This window comes from Centroberyx affinis, unplaced genomic scaffold, assembly GCF_046629955.1.
Source record: "Centroberyx affinis isolate AG114_WGS23_722 - 3 ecotype Tasmania unplaced genomic scaffold, CSIRO-AGI_Caff_v1 ptg000693l_1, whole genome shotgun sequence".
Classification (NCBI taxonomy): Eukaryota; Metazoa; Chordata; class Actinopteri; order Beryciformes; family Berycidae; genus Centroberyx; species Centroberyx affinis.
The window spans coordinates 325,001-341,265 of NW_027279313.1; the positions used below are offsets into that span (position 1 = coordinate 325,001).

The 16,265-nt window shown below is 40.9% G+C and overlaps 1 protein-coding gene across 1 annotated transcript in view; it reads right to left on the reverse strand.

The window, feature by feature from the left end:
• b4galt2 (UDP-Gal:betaGlcNAc beta 1,4- galactosyltransferase, polypeptide 2) overlaps positions 1–9,108 on the reverse strand; it is a 122,303-nt gene extending 113,195 nt beyond the window's left edge. The window contains exon 1 of the mRNA XM_071519394.1: positions 8,760–9,108. Coding sequence (XP_071375495.1) covers positions 8,760–9,108 — 349 coding nt within the window. The remainder of the gene's footprint in view (positions 1–8,759) is intronic.
• Positions 9,109–16,265: the final 7,157 nt, after the last annotated feature.

Sequence of the window (16,265 nt, forward strand, 5' to 3'; positions counted from 1 at the left end):
AAAGCAGTGAATGGCATTGAGGAAGCAGGCCCATTTTAACAATGTTATGGCGGCCATTATGTTGTCAAGAGCCCTTTGCCTTCACGGCCAGCCTGCGTCGGCTTTCTTGCTGTGTGGGAGTGCATAGCAATGTGTTTCTGAAGGGAACGACCTTGTTTATTGGCTTGATTGAAAGCACTGAAGAAAATAGGTTGTTTTCCTTTTTCATCGGACTAATGTTGTTTCCTTGACTAATAAATGCAGCTATATGTAAGGGCACACCGGCAGAAGACATGATTTCCCTTAGCTATTTTACTTTAACTTACTTAACTTTAACCTTACCTTTTTTCAGAGTTTTGTATTTCTTTTTGTTTGGGTCAAACTGTTTGTTTTCAGACACATTAGAGTATGAGTAAAACAATATACATATTTAATATATAAATTGAGATTGGCAGACATGAAAATTCGATATTGATCTCAGCTAGTTTACTTATTTATTTAAAAAGAAATGCAAATCTATCTCTTTGGTGGTTTTTACTTTTTTGTCGTCATTAAAGACCCCAAGAAATGCCACCTTTACTTTACTTGATTTGATGCATTTCCTAACCCCAACCGTTGAAACAGGATGTTGGGGCGGGGCATAATGCAGTGAGGGGTCATTCAAAAGCCTAAACCAATGGAATATCAGTCAGGGAGAGAAAGGCAGTTTTATTTGATGGGAGGGGTGCAGAGGGGCGGGGCTGTTCAAAAATCTGATGGTTTTATTGGTTAGAAATGTATGTTTACGCCTACTGGTGCAGCATGAGGTCACCAGGAAAGATACTCTGTTTTCCAGGAAAAGTGATGGGAGTTCATATCATGGGGACTTAAAGATGTGGTCTGTGTTTCAGCTCCGATTACATGCTGTTATCTCCCTCATCTGGCCCTGTATGTAAAGCTCTTGTTTTTCACGACCACAGATGTAGCCATTGTTCCAAGTTTCACATTCTGCTGCATGCTTTCTACACCGCCGCTACAGTGGACACTGGTGCTGCACTGTCTCCTCGGAGAGAAAATATTCAAATTCAAATTCAAATTTTGTTCCCTTGTTGCCAAGTAGTGGAGTTACATTCGGTTCTAATATACAGTAGAATATTTGAGAGAGAATAGGCTGCAGTGTCTGGAGGAGGATAGTCACAGAATAGATGCAGGGTGAGGGAAATGCTGGCTAAGACTGTAGACACCACGGGAATGTGCAAGGTGATAAGTTTGATATGTTGTTGTTGTTTTTCTGTGTCCTTAAATGCCTTTCACTCTTACCCCTACCCCATCACAAGTGCCCAATAGCTTCTCAAAGGGAAAATCCACCCTAAACACTGTAAAATTGTTTAAAAAAAAAACAGCTATTGGCGATGTACCTAGCATTTCTGCGCCCATTTTGTCCTTTGGTGGTGTATTTTTTCTTATTCCCATGGATAACTGGTCAAACGTAGACAGCATCACATAACGTCACGATATTTTCAGCGAAGCTACAATGTAGTTTGATAGCAGAATAATGTTCAGCTATCTAAAACATCAGCGGTAAATGTCAGGTTTTGGTGCCAGTCCCTCAGACTCAAAGAGCGTGGGCTTCTTTCTAGACTCACCGTTTTGCACCGACATTTAACAGTCATACAGAAGAAAATCATTGCAGAGAGACCAATTTCTCCACTGACAGTAGCCTCAGTAGACCATAATGCAATGCTGCCACAAGACATGTTTTTGTTGTTGAGTAAGGGACGCAACTCGTACTTTTTCTTGACAGCAAACCTCTTGCTCCGTAATCACAATCACTATTTCTCTCTCCACCTACATGCATAACCCACAGCTGAGTGCAACAAGTTCAGGCCTGTTCTCGGGGTTGTTTAAAGGCATTCTGGGAAATGTAGGAAAAACTGAAGTTGGAGTAGACAAAGCTGGTTGAGGGAAAGTGGGTACACCAAAAAGTAAAGTAAAAAAACTTCATACTGTAAATTCATGATATATAACAGTGAAAGAGTATCTGAGCGTGATATTTTGCTTAAATATGTCTAGATGGACTGTGGAGGTTATCAGTTTTACTCAACCAAATCTCAACCAAAATACTTTATTTAAACATTTTCATGTCATATTTCATATCACTGATAACCAACCACTATCATTATTATATCAATGTTAAAAAAAATAAACTGAACTATCTCTCCTGATAAAAACTAGTAATACTAGTAATACTAGTAAGACTAGTAATCAGTCAAAGAAAGTACTGTATAACTAACAGCAATGTTCCATACATATTCATCAATCTATTCATCAAAATTCATTTTTCCTTGTTTGCAGTGTTAAGATTCGCTGAAATGCCACCTGCACCAAATGTTTTTTTAAAGGCCCAATCTGTAATTACATATGGCTCCATAAAAGCTATTGACCCACTACAGGTTTTCTTTTTACATGGTCATTTATTTGATTAAAGACCTTTTTTCGACTCATTATCTTAGCTTGTCTGAGCCTTTGATACTGTGACTGACAGTATCTTGCTGCTAAACATGAGTTTCAGATGTATTTTGAGGCTGTAGGAGTAAGGCTGTGTTTTTCCGTCTACATTTTGCTAATTGTATATTTTAATGCTCTGTACAATCTGATTTGCATTTGAAATGCTTTAGATTAGAGGCTATTTACAATATCTCCAAACAAACATTTTGTGTGTCTTGTTTGTCTTGAGCTACAATGTACAGACTGTAGTGTGAACCTGAATATATTCCAGTACAAGAGCAGAGACTCGCTCACTGATTCAGCCAACATGGGCCATTGTTCTAAGCCTAAGCAGCCCCATTTAAACCCTCTATTAAAGTTGTACGAGGAGGCTATAAAACATGCTGCACAGCAAACTAAATGTTCAAGCATTCAGCATTGAGAAGGTGAGGGTGTAGAGGGGGGGAGGAGAGCCCGGGTTTAGGGGAGTTTTTAAAAGCATTCACATTTTAACAACATGTTTTTTTCAATTCATTCCCCCCCAAGCAATCTACAGTTAACAGAGGACACACATGTAAAAGTTTGGGGTTACAAGGGGGAGGTCGTCCCCTTCAAACTACTCTGTGGCTATGAATAAAACAAGACTACACCTCTGGTTTAGAAGTGGGAAAGTCTCAGCGGTCTCCACACTGCACGTATGTGCGTGTGTGTGTGTAAGTGTGTTGTGTGTCTAAATTTGTGCATGTGTGCCATTATGTGTGTGTTTGTAAGTGTGTGTGTGTGTGTGTGTGTGTGTGTGTGTGTGTGTGTACAGTATGTGCAACAATGATGATCTGATGCAGGCTTAAGTTCGGTTTAGAATATTGATTAGGACTATGGATTAGTGTGCTGTAGCTTTGCAGTTATTTGCAGTTGTATGTTGCTGGGATAGGAAGAAGAAGAAGCAGAAGAAGAAGAAGAAGAAGCAGAAGAAGGCGGGGTGAGGAAGACAAGAAGAGGATACAAAAAGAAAAAAAGAAGAAAAGGTGCCATTTATAAATTCCGTCCCTTGACAGTGAAACTCATGAATAAGAACAAATGCCATTAGCAGGAGAGAAAACAACGGTGTAAATGGTGAATTAAAGATAGAGCAAGAGGGAATATGTGAGGATTACAAAGGAAAACCATGTACTCTTATAGAAATATGAGTGACAACTAGCTAACGCAGCCACTCTTACTCATGTATGTTCAACACTCCGTGAAGATAATGCAGGTAGAAAAAAAAAAAAAGAGAGAATCACAAAAACCATGGGAAACAAGCACTCAGAAAGAGCTTGAGGCTACGATATAGACGGCTTAGCAAAGGTGATTGGAGTGCATTCACGCTAAAACCCTCATTCTCTCCGCAGCTGTCTTTCAGGGTGGATGGTGTCGGTGTATGATGCAACCCGGCCCATCCAGACTAGCGTTTGAACTGACAGCGTGATTGGGAGCGGCCATGTGAATTTGCCGCTCTGCTGCCGACAGATGTGTGCACCGCAGGAGCATGTGATTATCTTTTCAGCCTACAATCTACACTGAATGTACAAAATAATCGGGACACTCTACGGAAGGTCACACGTAATTTTGCCTTGATGTCTAATTTGGAGTTTAAAAGTTTTTGAGTTCTGTGCTATTAACAATGTTTTTCATTCTGTTCATTGTTTTCCATAGTGTTTGTGTCTTGCTGGATTAGGGCGGCTCCAGGCTCATCCTTTTCTGTGGAGAGCATCCCCGCTTTTCTGCTACACAAGAAGCAAAGACAGTTAATTCTAGCTAATTAGATTTGATTGGGAAAACCCTGTAGAGGTCCCAATTAAAACAAGGCTCGAAAAATAGCTTTTAACCTCCCACTGAGCAGTGTGTGTGTGTGTGTGTGTGTGTGTGTGTGTGTGTGTGTGTGTGTGTGTGTGTGCGCGCGCGTGCACAAGCATGTGTGTGTGTGTAGGAAGAAGTGAATAAGTATAGCAAGAATAAATAATAGCTTTCAAGCTTAAAGATAGCTCTTCATTTGTTGGTCTCACATACACACACGCACACACACACACACACACACACACACAAATGCATTACTTGTTCCCAAAACTGACTTCAAATGAAACTGTTAGTTGGAGAAAATTGCTTATTCAAAATCCACAGATCAAAAATGAACACTTCAAACCGATGTTGATTGGATGTAATACCTGCTTTTAATTTGAGGCAGATCAAACTGTAATGCAGCTCATAAACAACCGATTCATGAAAACAGAGTTCATATGCATGTTTGCAATTTTTAATTTATTTTGTAATTTTTGCTGGGAAAACTTACATGACTTTTCCATGACAAAGAGCATAATGTCTATTGACAATATTTGTTTATGTCTAGATTACATTTCGTTCAGATGAATAGTTGCTTTGCATGTCCCACACACAACCTCACACATGCACACACACACACACACACACACACACACACACAGCCAGGATATAAACTGTGGATGCTAGCCACTCATACAGGCAGCACCTGTCAGCTGGTGTTCTGGGACAGCCAAGGGCTTGTTTGTTTGTTTCTCTCTGTCTCTCTCTCCCCCTCTCTCTCTGTGCATGTGTGTGTGCGTGTGCATGTGTATGTGTGTGTGTGCGTGCATGTGTGTATTCCAGTACCTCTATTTAAGGTTTCTCTCTCTTTCCCTCACCACCCCCTCACCTCTCCACCTGCTCTTCCTTCACTCCATCCCTCTTCTCTCTCTGTCTCACTCCATTCCAAAGATCATACCACCATCCATTAGATCTCTCACTCTCTCTCTCCCTGTCTCTCTCCATCTCTCTCTCTCTTTCTCTCTCTCTCTCTCTCTCCGCACCTGTGACTGAAACACAGACTCGCTCAGTCTTTCTCTGCCTTCCTGCTCATTACAGCCCCCAGGCACCCACTCCATCTCAGAGAGAGGGAGATAAGCTACAAGAGTACACCTGTGCCTGGCATGAATGCCAAATCCAGAGTCACCGACAGCCAATTCCAGGCCAAATAATGGAATCGGCGAGCTTCAGCTTCAAACAAATCAACCTGACAGCTTTATCTACTGCTCCCCATTTTAAATCACGTTACAGACCTCATTATCAAATGAGAAACGCAGTCTGTGAAAAAGGAAAAACGTTAACGTGGCAACAATGTGTGTGTGTGCTGCCCACAACACAGCCGGTTCACTAAGTTCATTAACAGATGAATAAGTGGAAGAAAATATAAAAACACCCCATTTTCATTTCATTGACAAAGTAGTGAATATTAATGTTTCGGCAAACGACAACAGAAATGAATGAATTTGAATGAATGTATTTGTCAAATCAGCAGCTATATACTGTATATATATACAATATACCATTTAAATCTATAAAATAAATAGAATAAATATAAATATATATAAATACACATTTTAAAATGTTTAAACTCTATAAATTTAATATAAATCCACAAAATATTAAAATATAAATCTATAAATTATAATCTATCTATCTATCTATCTGTTTATTTGTTAGCCAGTTTGCTAATTTATTTGTTTGTTTTTACTAATTAAGCATCAAAGTGCCTAAGAGAGAGTTTTTGCCTTCATTCTCTAAATTTGTACAAGATAACTGAGGCTGAGTTTTGCCAAAATCATCAATCTGTCTTTCGCTGTCGTCATTTTATTAACAATTAAACTGCAAATAGATCCATCTGGTCTCCAGCTGAGAAACACAATTTGAGGGAAACTGGCGCAGCTTAGTGAAAAGATAAGGACCCTAACTCTTCACCACAGAAGACTTTGATGCTGTCACTTTAGTGCTAATACAACAACACAACGATCAGTCTGCTTAATGATCTATGAAGCTGTCTTTTTTGAAACTATATCTTCTAATTATCCCCCATCTTACTTTACTGGACAACTTTGTCAATGTTCTTGGGATGAAAACAACTCGATGAAAACGGCTCACAAACATCAGAAAGCTGGAAAACAAATAATTGTGAGGCAGTTTTGCATATTAACCTTATTTCCGCATCAACAGAAGCGTTTTACGGTACGCTACCTGACTTTCCTCATCACAGACGCACCGCTGAAACCTGGGAGTATGAAATATTTTCCCAAACACTAAAACAAATTACAAAGTAGTTAACTTGGCCAACTGGGAAATATCTGGGTGAGGTTTGATTTCTTTGTGAACTCTGACTTTGGAATAAGCATTATAGCAGAGTGAAGCGTTTTTTCTTTTTTTTTTTTTTTGAGAGGGGTGGCATTGGTACCCGGAGTGGTTGACTGGGATAAAGATGCTGAGATAAACAAGACTAAGATCATTGGTCAAGCCTACTTCAGCTAATGTGAAATAATGACGGCAGCAGCAAGTTCCTCCTTTCTCTAGCCCTATTATTTGTGAGCTTTTGTGGCAGATAGTGAAGCTGGAGAGAGAGAGAGAGAGAGAGAGAGAGAGAGAGAGAGAGAGAGAGAGAGAGAGAGAGAGAGAGAGGGAGGGTGTGTGTGAGTGTGTGTCCACTGTGTAATTATAGATCTGGTAAAGCCTAGGCTTAGCATGACTCAATCAACCTCTGATTTGTAAGGCGGATGGATGATACTGATGATACTGATATGTGTGTGTCTGTGTGTGTGTGTGAGAGAGAAAGAAAGAGAGAGAGATAGAGAGAGAGAGAGAGAGAGAGAGTGTGTGTGTGTGTGTGCACGAGTACAGTATGTAGGGGGAATCTGCCATATACTCTTTCATGTTTTGCCAAAGTGGGACCAGTGTATGTGTATGTGTATGTGTATGTGTATGTGTGTACTGTGCTAAGGTTTATGTGTGTGTCTTTGTGTAGATAATGCCATTGCTAGTTAATTAGAAAGGTTTTCTGCTGATGACGGCGATTTATACCAGGTTGAAAAAACAAGTACAGATTCTGTACAGTCCCATGGCGCATTCATAACAATGATGTATAGATTTTTAGATAGAATACACATAGAGGATTGTGGGATTTGTGTGAAAATTTGCAGCAAAGGTGAGAAGTATTCATAATTAAAGTTACATTTTCACAATCATTGAGCATCATTTACTTCCTTTAATCAACTAGATACTTTGATTAGATAATTTGATTAATTAGATAAAGAGCAGACATGATGTTGAGAAAATGATTTTCTCAAGTGTTTATATCTCATTATGTGGGGGCCAGTCATATATGGACATGAATACTTCACAGTGCATCTTGTTACAAATTGCAAAATGTAGAAAATACAACTTTGAATGAAACAATCCCAGCCATTATGTCATTCTAAATTCAAAACTTAATGGACGAAACTGAAAAAAATTCATAATAAGTACCTTTACTAAGATTTCTGTGCTTGTTCTTTTACAAGATGACAAAAGGAACAGCCTTTTGCCTTTGTTTTTTTCTTTTTATGATGTATGTGTGTGTGTGTGTGTGTGTGTGTGTGTGTGTGTTTCTGTGGATGAGCGCGTGTGTGTTTGATTGTGTGAATCTCCACTAATAGCTTAGCTGTGAGTCTATAAGGGTGAAATACTACAGTGTAAATCGGTGACATTAAATCCATTTTATGTTTCAGGCTGCCCCAGAAAAACAGAATTACGGCAGTACTTGCTCTCCCACTAATTGGAATAAGACTGCAGATGCATTTATTTACAGAATATAAAACAGTACCCTCTGGCTTTGAGCTAACCCATCAAGGTCTCATCTTTCCTATTCATAACACTAATCAATAATTTGCTAATCCTCCTGGTTTACATTATTGGCCATATGTATTGGCCATATGAACATAAACAATAAACCCACTTAATACTGCAAAAGGATTCTTTTACACAAATAAAGCAGATTAAGCAAAAAAGAAACGAGTCATTACAAACTGTATATAAAATACTATTAATAATATAATATTGTAATATTTAATAATATAATGTAAATATGAATTAATAGAAAAATCTCAGTAGAAATTATATAATGTCTGGTATGAAATAATGTGCATAACCATCAGTCAAGTTCACTCCCTCAGATCCAACACTGCGATGTCCACCCACAACTACTACTGCTACTATTTCAGCAGAGATGAGCACACACACACACACACACACACAAATAACCTGCTGCTGTAGTGCAAATTATATTGAACTCAAAGCACAAGAAACAGAGGAAAACCTTCTTTGTTTAGTTTACATGTGAATTCACTGTGAGCTGAAAAATGTATTACAGTAAAAATATGAACCATCCTTTCTATCACACTGGAAGTCTGAACTCTGCACTCTGGAAGTGGAGCAGCTCTCTACAAATAAAGATTATGACTCACCCAGTCCGGGGGGGATCTCGGGGCACGGCGGCAGAGGCTTGGGGGAAGGCGTGTGATTGGTCTCGGGCTTCGCGCTCGGCCCCAGCTGCTCGCCGGTGGCCAGGTAGCTGGCTAACGTCGCGTTGGGCCGGGACAGGTTGTAATAATAATAGTGATGTCCGCTGCCCGCCGCTCCGCTCCCGTTATTCCTGGATCCGTTGCGTCCGTTGTTGAAGCGGCTGAAGAGGTCGAAGCGCTGGGAGTAGACGTCGAAGTACAGGATCATCATGATGAGGAAGTGGAGCAGGCAGAGCAGCAGGACGCCTTTGCAGATGCGCTCCAGAGTCCGGCCCAACATCAGCCGGGTCATGGCCGACCACAACGGCCGTCCCGTGACGGCCAGCCGCGACAGAGCTGGCGTGGCGCGGCTACGGGCATGCGCTCATCCAGGCGGCCGGGCGGTGTCCCCTACTGGTAGATCTCTGATGAGGACATGTGGTTAGCTGATACCTGACTGTCTGACTTCTGCTGGGGTCATGGATCAACACAGAGAGGGCATGCGGTCGTCCAGGCCGGTGGTTCCTAAAGTCTGGGTGAGCAGCCTGTTTCTGGTGCGTCCCCAGACTCCCCGCATGACAAAAGTACTAATACACTTTAATCAGCCTTGATCCCAGGGTGAGACTGAATGTTCCCACTTTGTGTTGCGGGCTGAACTTAAGGACTGAGCTTTAAGAACCGCTGATCCAGGCAGCCATGTGGTATCGCTGTTCTACAAATGATAGTCAAAACATCTAAGACATAAGGCCCTTGCGCTGGTGGAACTTTTCTGATATGGACATGTGGTCATATGTTGAGTCAGTCACTATCCCAGTGCATATTACCTTAAGAGCAAGCACGTTGTCCAGGTGTTAGTTGGTATCCCAGCGTTAAAAGCCAATCCAATCAGTCCAAGAACCAGCACTCATGACTTGGAGGCAATCAGCAGCCTGCTGGGGAGACACAGCTGCGTTCATCAGTGTGTAGAGTACAGGGTCATCTGGCATTTCCCTCTTTCTGACCTCTGCTTGTGGCATTGGGTTCGTCAGACTCACAGAGCTTGTTGGCTGATTATCTTGGTTGGTATTCTCGCAGCTACTGGCCTCTTAAGCAGAACATCCAGGCACCTAGAGGAAAACAGACAATAAAATAACTTAACCAAATCAGTGTTAAATGCGACTCTGTTACACTAATTTATCAGATGTTTAACTCAAAGGACGGCTGTGCGTAACTAAAGAGGGTTAGTGTTTTGATTGCTTACTTAAAGCAATGCAGGTGGAGTACCATTAATTATAGTCATCATGTATTTTCGCTCAATAAAACGACTTATTGCATTATTCACAGTATAAAATCAAACAGCACACCATCGATCTTCCTGTGGCATAGTAGAGTACACGGTGACTTTGTGCTTAATCGACGTGCCTGGCTGAATAACAGTGAAATAAATTTAGAAATTCAGTCTCAGTGGACAGAAGAGAGAAGTATACATGAGTATTCTTTGACAGAAACAGCATCAACGACAAAGAGCATCCATAGACGCAAACAAACAAGGAGCCTTGACTGGGGCTGTTCAGCGGAATTGACATGCCAAGTCAATTTTCCAGTCAAGTGGTTTAAAAAGCATTTATGATGGAATGAGACGGCAAGTGGGAATACACAATGCAGTGAACATACAAGCAAAGGGAGAAAGAGGGGGCATTTAGAGCTTTCCCACAGGCAATATCTAATGTAGTTTTACGGCTTTTCCAATTGGCGAGGGAAAAGAAGAAAATGAGGTGGAGGATTGAGGTAGAGCCTGACCGACACTGGACTTTTATGAAGGAGAGAGAGAGAGAGGGGGAGAGGGAGAGAGAGAGAGAGAGAGAGAGAGAGAGAGAGAGAGAGAGAGAGAGAGAGAGAGAGAGAGAGAGAGAGAGAGAGAGAGAGAGAGAGAGAGATGTTGAAATACCAGTGTTGATAATTGTAAAAGGATGGATTAACATTTTTTGATGCATCTGTCAGTATAGATTTTCTTTAGTGGTAACATCACAGATATCCTCAGAGAGAATCCCTCAAATTTGGCAAACGGCAAATTTGTGTCCCTCAAAATATGGTGTGTGTCTGGCAAATGATATTGCTGCGCTGATACATCAGCCAGACTCTAATGCAGGAAGAAAAGACAGTCTTTAGCCTAAGACCTGTGATTCACTGCATGCCTTTTCATATTTCATTTCATTTCTTATCATTTCCGTTCGCGCTTATCTGATGCATTGACCAGACTTGTGTTATGTAAAATACTGCTGTATTTTGGTGGAAAAGCACAACTCCAGTAAGGCAAAATGCAACACAAATTGTCATGTTGCTGGGCTGGTTAGGTCAGTTTCTATGTTGTTTCTTGAGGCAGGTAGAGGCAAGATGCAGCAAATTGAAACATATGTTGAGCGATTCAGCTGATGGCCGCTGCATGTCCGGATAGTTGGCTGCCTCTTGCTGTGTCTGTCTTTTGTCCGCGGACAGCAAAGTAGTCGCTGCCAAGACTGAGCCTCAAGGGGTATGAGTGTGTGTGTGTGTGTATGTGCGTTTGTATGTGTGTGAAATGAAACTGCTGGTTAATGAGAGGGATTTCTGCTGACCGAAGGATCCGACCGCAGCACACCAGTCTCACCCCAGTGTCTGTGTGGGTCAGGGTTTGACTCCCAACGGTGACGCTCTGCAGTGATGCTAAACAGGCTGGCAAGTAATGTACCGAGGATGAGTTTTCAAATATTCAGGCAGTCAGACGGATAATCAGTCAGACAGACAGTAGAGTCTTGCCTAGGGACACACCGATATATCGGGTAGACTGTAGCTATTGTCCAATATCAGCTTTTAAATACAATGTTGGTATCAATGAGATATTATTTTTACTGATATTTAGGCTAGCTGAATGTGGAATTGGCGTTTTTGTTATTTTTCCTAGAACTGTCGCTTAATACAACTGTCAACTGCAACTGCATGACAGTCTTTTGTTTAAAAAACACTGAATTATCTGAAAAGTTAAACCAGTTTTGCAATTGCATTTGTACTAAGATTGTTACAGTAAATGACTAAGAAAGTCCATATGATTTGCTTGGTAAGAAAATGGACATAAAATATGGCTTCTCTGGTGTGTCAATTTGAAATTCCTACCTTAATTAACCTTAATTCAAGAACCAATAAAAGGGAAATCCACACTCTCGAAAAGATATCTTGATTGATTTATTTTACATGTTTCAAATAAAAGCTTGGTAAACTGAAAAGTTTGCCAAGCTGTAAAGTGTTTATTTGAAACATTTAAAATAAAACAATCAAGATCTTTTCCTTTTTTGGTTCTATTAAGATTCTTACAAAAAAACATATCAGTATTGGTTGATATGGGTGGGAAATATAGATATTGTCTTGTGCATCCCTAGTCTTGCCCCATTTCCTGCCCTATTCTGCTCTGACAGAACCACCAGTGTCCAGCTGCTTGTCCTGAGAGTCCAACAGGTGTGTTACTGTGTGAGTGTATTGCTGACAAGGAGCAAACGTGCTCAGTTTACCTTCCCCTGGGTGAATAAATGTCAAAAACAGTAGAGAGACAGAAGAAAAGTGGCTAAATCCGCAGGCAGGTGAGCCCATTTCACCACAGATGACCGGCTAAACCCGACTTATCAGAGATCAATGGAGATAACATACACATGGCTGCTTTGTCTCCAGTGTGCTGCTGGGAAGAACACAAGCCCACTAGCGCTAAATCCATCCGTACCTATTTATTTGCTGACATTTCGCTCAACTGACTTTTCTCAAGACAACAACTACTGTCTTGAGATTTTTATATTTTTGTCTTGAAAAAGGTCAGCTGACCAAAACAACGGCCTATAAAAAGGTGCAGAGGAAATCTCCCGTCGCTCTCTCTCTCTCGCTCTCTCATTCCAGCCCATCTCTCTTGTTTCCTCTCTCTCTTTCTCTCCGCAGGGCAGCTCACAGGGATTGTATACAAGGCAGTGCTGAGTGTTCACTTTCAACTTAGTATGTAAACGTTACCCAGGGAGAGACAACAAAGCCAGGAATGAGCCTGTGAAGTCTTTGAAGCTGGCAAGTGGCAGAGAGATGCAGAGGGAGACAAATGAGAGAGAAGGTGAGACAGACGGCCACAGCGACAGAGAGAGAGAGAGAGAGAGAGAGAGAGATAGACGCTCCATGTGTTCCGTTTATTCGAGGATCACTGTAATTCCCCTTTTACAGCTGCAATAACTTTCAACAGTCCTCAAGCATATCGCATCTGCGTAGGAATACACCTGTAGAGAAACGCTATGAAAACATTTGAAGTGGAGCGTTAACTGCCCATTTCCATTTCCATTACGTTTCCACACTGAAGGTGAACGAGCAGACAAACGGCTGGACACTCCAGAGGTTCTGAATGCACTAACTTCCGAGGGAGAATAGCCCTGCCTTCAAGTTATGACCATCAACGTCATCACCTCCACCATCATCATCATCACCATCATTACTATCATTATCATTCACCAGGAGAGAAAGAGTAAGAATGATAGAGGGGTGAAAGAGGGTGGCTAAGAAATAATGTAAAGAGATGTAAAAAGTGAACCCATCTTTCCCTACGATTGATGTAGGCACCCGCTGGGCCAATCAGTAACAAGATCCTTACAAGTTTCATCAAAATTGGACCGGTGCTGTAACCCACATTAGACCAATTAGTGTGATTTGTAAGGATTTGTGTGGCAAGTTTTGTGTGAACTGGATTTAGGTGTAGGAGTTGGGAGGAGCATTAGGGCCACATGTGAAAAATGTATTTGAATTATAGTAAAGTTAGAATTCTGAGATGAAAGTCATAATTCTGAGATTCTGAGATGAAAGTCAGAATCTCAGAATTCTGACCTTAAACTCAGAATTCTGAGATTAACCTCAGAACTCAAATAATTTTTTCAGATGTGGCCCTAATCCTCTCGTAGAAAAGTTGCATCAACCCTCCAAGTTGTATCAAAATCAGAGCAGTTGTGTCTGAGATATCGCCTTTGATTTCACCTCATCAGCCTGGTCTTTTTGTTGGGTTTCCAATATTTAGAAGAAAAGCAGCATGTTTGAGGGTTAGGAGGGTTTAGGAAATAAAAGACACAGACGCATGTTTATGCTGAGTATGTCAAATACGATAACCCAAGTTCCAGTTTATCACATGGAAGTCTAACAAAATGAATACAACTTGCTATCTGACAACTCTAGAGTCTGGAGTTAGTTTGATGGGTATTTTGGCAGGCTTTACACTCAGCATTAAAAAAAAACCTCAACTGAGGAGATGGAGACCAGAGTTTTAATCCAAGTACTACTTCAATCAGCATTCAGCATTTGCTATGTCAACACACCAACACCAAAGCTTTTAATAGAATATTAAATATATAGCACCAACTGACCTCAGAGAGAGAGAAGATGTGCGTGAGAGAGAAAGAGACTGACAGAGAAAAATATGAAACTAAACAGACTGTCATTGCTATTTCATTTTTGCAAAGGTAGGGTGCATATATTTGACGTGAGTGTCACCTTCTTTGTTTTAATCATTTTTCCAACAAATATTCTTCAGTTCCTGACAGGCAACAAGCCAGCTGGGCTCTAAACTTCAGTTCAATGTGTAATTATTCCTACGATGCATTTTCATATACACGCGCACACACACACACACACACACACACACACGTATGCAAGCAACCGAACATACACAAAACACACATGCACAGGCGCATGCAGCTTTCCAGCGCTGCATTTGTCGAAACATAAAATGAACACTGAAGGAAAAAACACACACACACACACACACACACACACACACACACACACACACACACACACACACACAGAGTCATAGTGGAGCACCTTGACAGATGCCTCAGTGAGGAGGGAGTGTCTGAGGAACGCGGTAAGCGAGAGATGAGGCAAACGTTTTGGGAACTTTTTTCTGTTTCACCTGGGTACTGACACTTCCTTGTGCAGTTCTGGATTTACGCCGTGAAATGTGCTGTCAGCGGCACGTCTCAACAGCCGCTTTCATTGCAGGGTTTTGGTTTTTTTTTTGCCATCAACTGAAAGAGTGACAGGAGGCACCGACGTCGCACATTTTCCAAACACTTTCTTATTGCGCCGCGCTGTATCAGTCATCTGAAAATAATATGTATATTAGAGAAGTACCAGTCAATTGCAGGATCTATATCAGTTTCTTATTTTTCATGGTCAGGGACGGCCAATTTTATTCTCGAAGGACTTGGTCTTGGCGATACTGATGCAGAAAAATATTGACAACTCACATAATGGCATAAGTACGTACTGACGCACATGGCACAGGCACAACAAGACCTCACATTCAGTACAAGGGGACAGCGCAGGACATTCAATAGATAGTACACTATACGGATGGGACGACATGCTTATCTCCATTCCATACGCAATATGTGGTTCACGATTCGATACAATCACGATACGATGTCATAGATAATAGTTCAGTGACAACAAAGTATGACTGCGCAGATTTCTGAGCCACAAATCTTTCTAGCAATGGCATTGTCTTGCTAGAATGTAAAAAAAACTAACTAAAAATATCATTAAAAAGTGCAAATAATGTAATTTCGATATTTCGAGCTTGTGAAATTGTGATGAGCAAGCCGTCTCATTGGTGATTACTACAGCAGAGTAAAATGTAGCTAATATCACGATTCATTTCTCTGCTCCACAATATGTATTGTCACATTTTTCTAACCCTAACCCTAACCCTAGAGACTCTGCAGGACCCACACAATGCCTTATACCCAAATGAGCTTCATTTCTCATTAGTTCTTCTTAGTGATATCATTTCTGAATCAAAGAATATACCCCATGTCCCCATGAAAATCCACCTTGGTGCTCACCTGGGTGTTACATTTACTGATTTTTTTTTTTTTCCCAGACTCATTCTCTGTGGTGTAGCTCTGAAATTTACATTTTGATGACATTGCAGGGCTTAGTCTTAGTGCTGTGGTTCCTGCCTTTGAGAGAGAGTTGTTCATGTACGCAATTATAGATTTGACTCTGGGAGACCATAGGAATAACGTACAGTATGTGAATTCTTGAATTGAGTGGAATTCTGTTTTGTAATGTAATTTAAGCATGGAAATACCACAAGAGAGCATGGAGAAAAGATTAACAAGAAAGAGATAATGCATGTATATTATTCAGTGAGACAAGAGTGTGTGTTCAAATCAATCTGTCACAAAGTGCAGTGTGTTGTAAGTCAAAGCATTTATCACAGAATATAAAACAAGCTGAAACATCACTGTATGGCTACATGATTATCTACAGGCCATAAAGGAAAACTTCAGGAAACTGTACTTGATTAATAATTAATTTCCGGGCTTGTGACGTAAATGAAATGGAAGCCTGTTTTCTTAAACACACACACACACACACACTGACACACACACACGTGCACATCAAAAAAGGAAATTCAAATGAAGTGCCAGCTAAAGCTAGCAG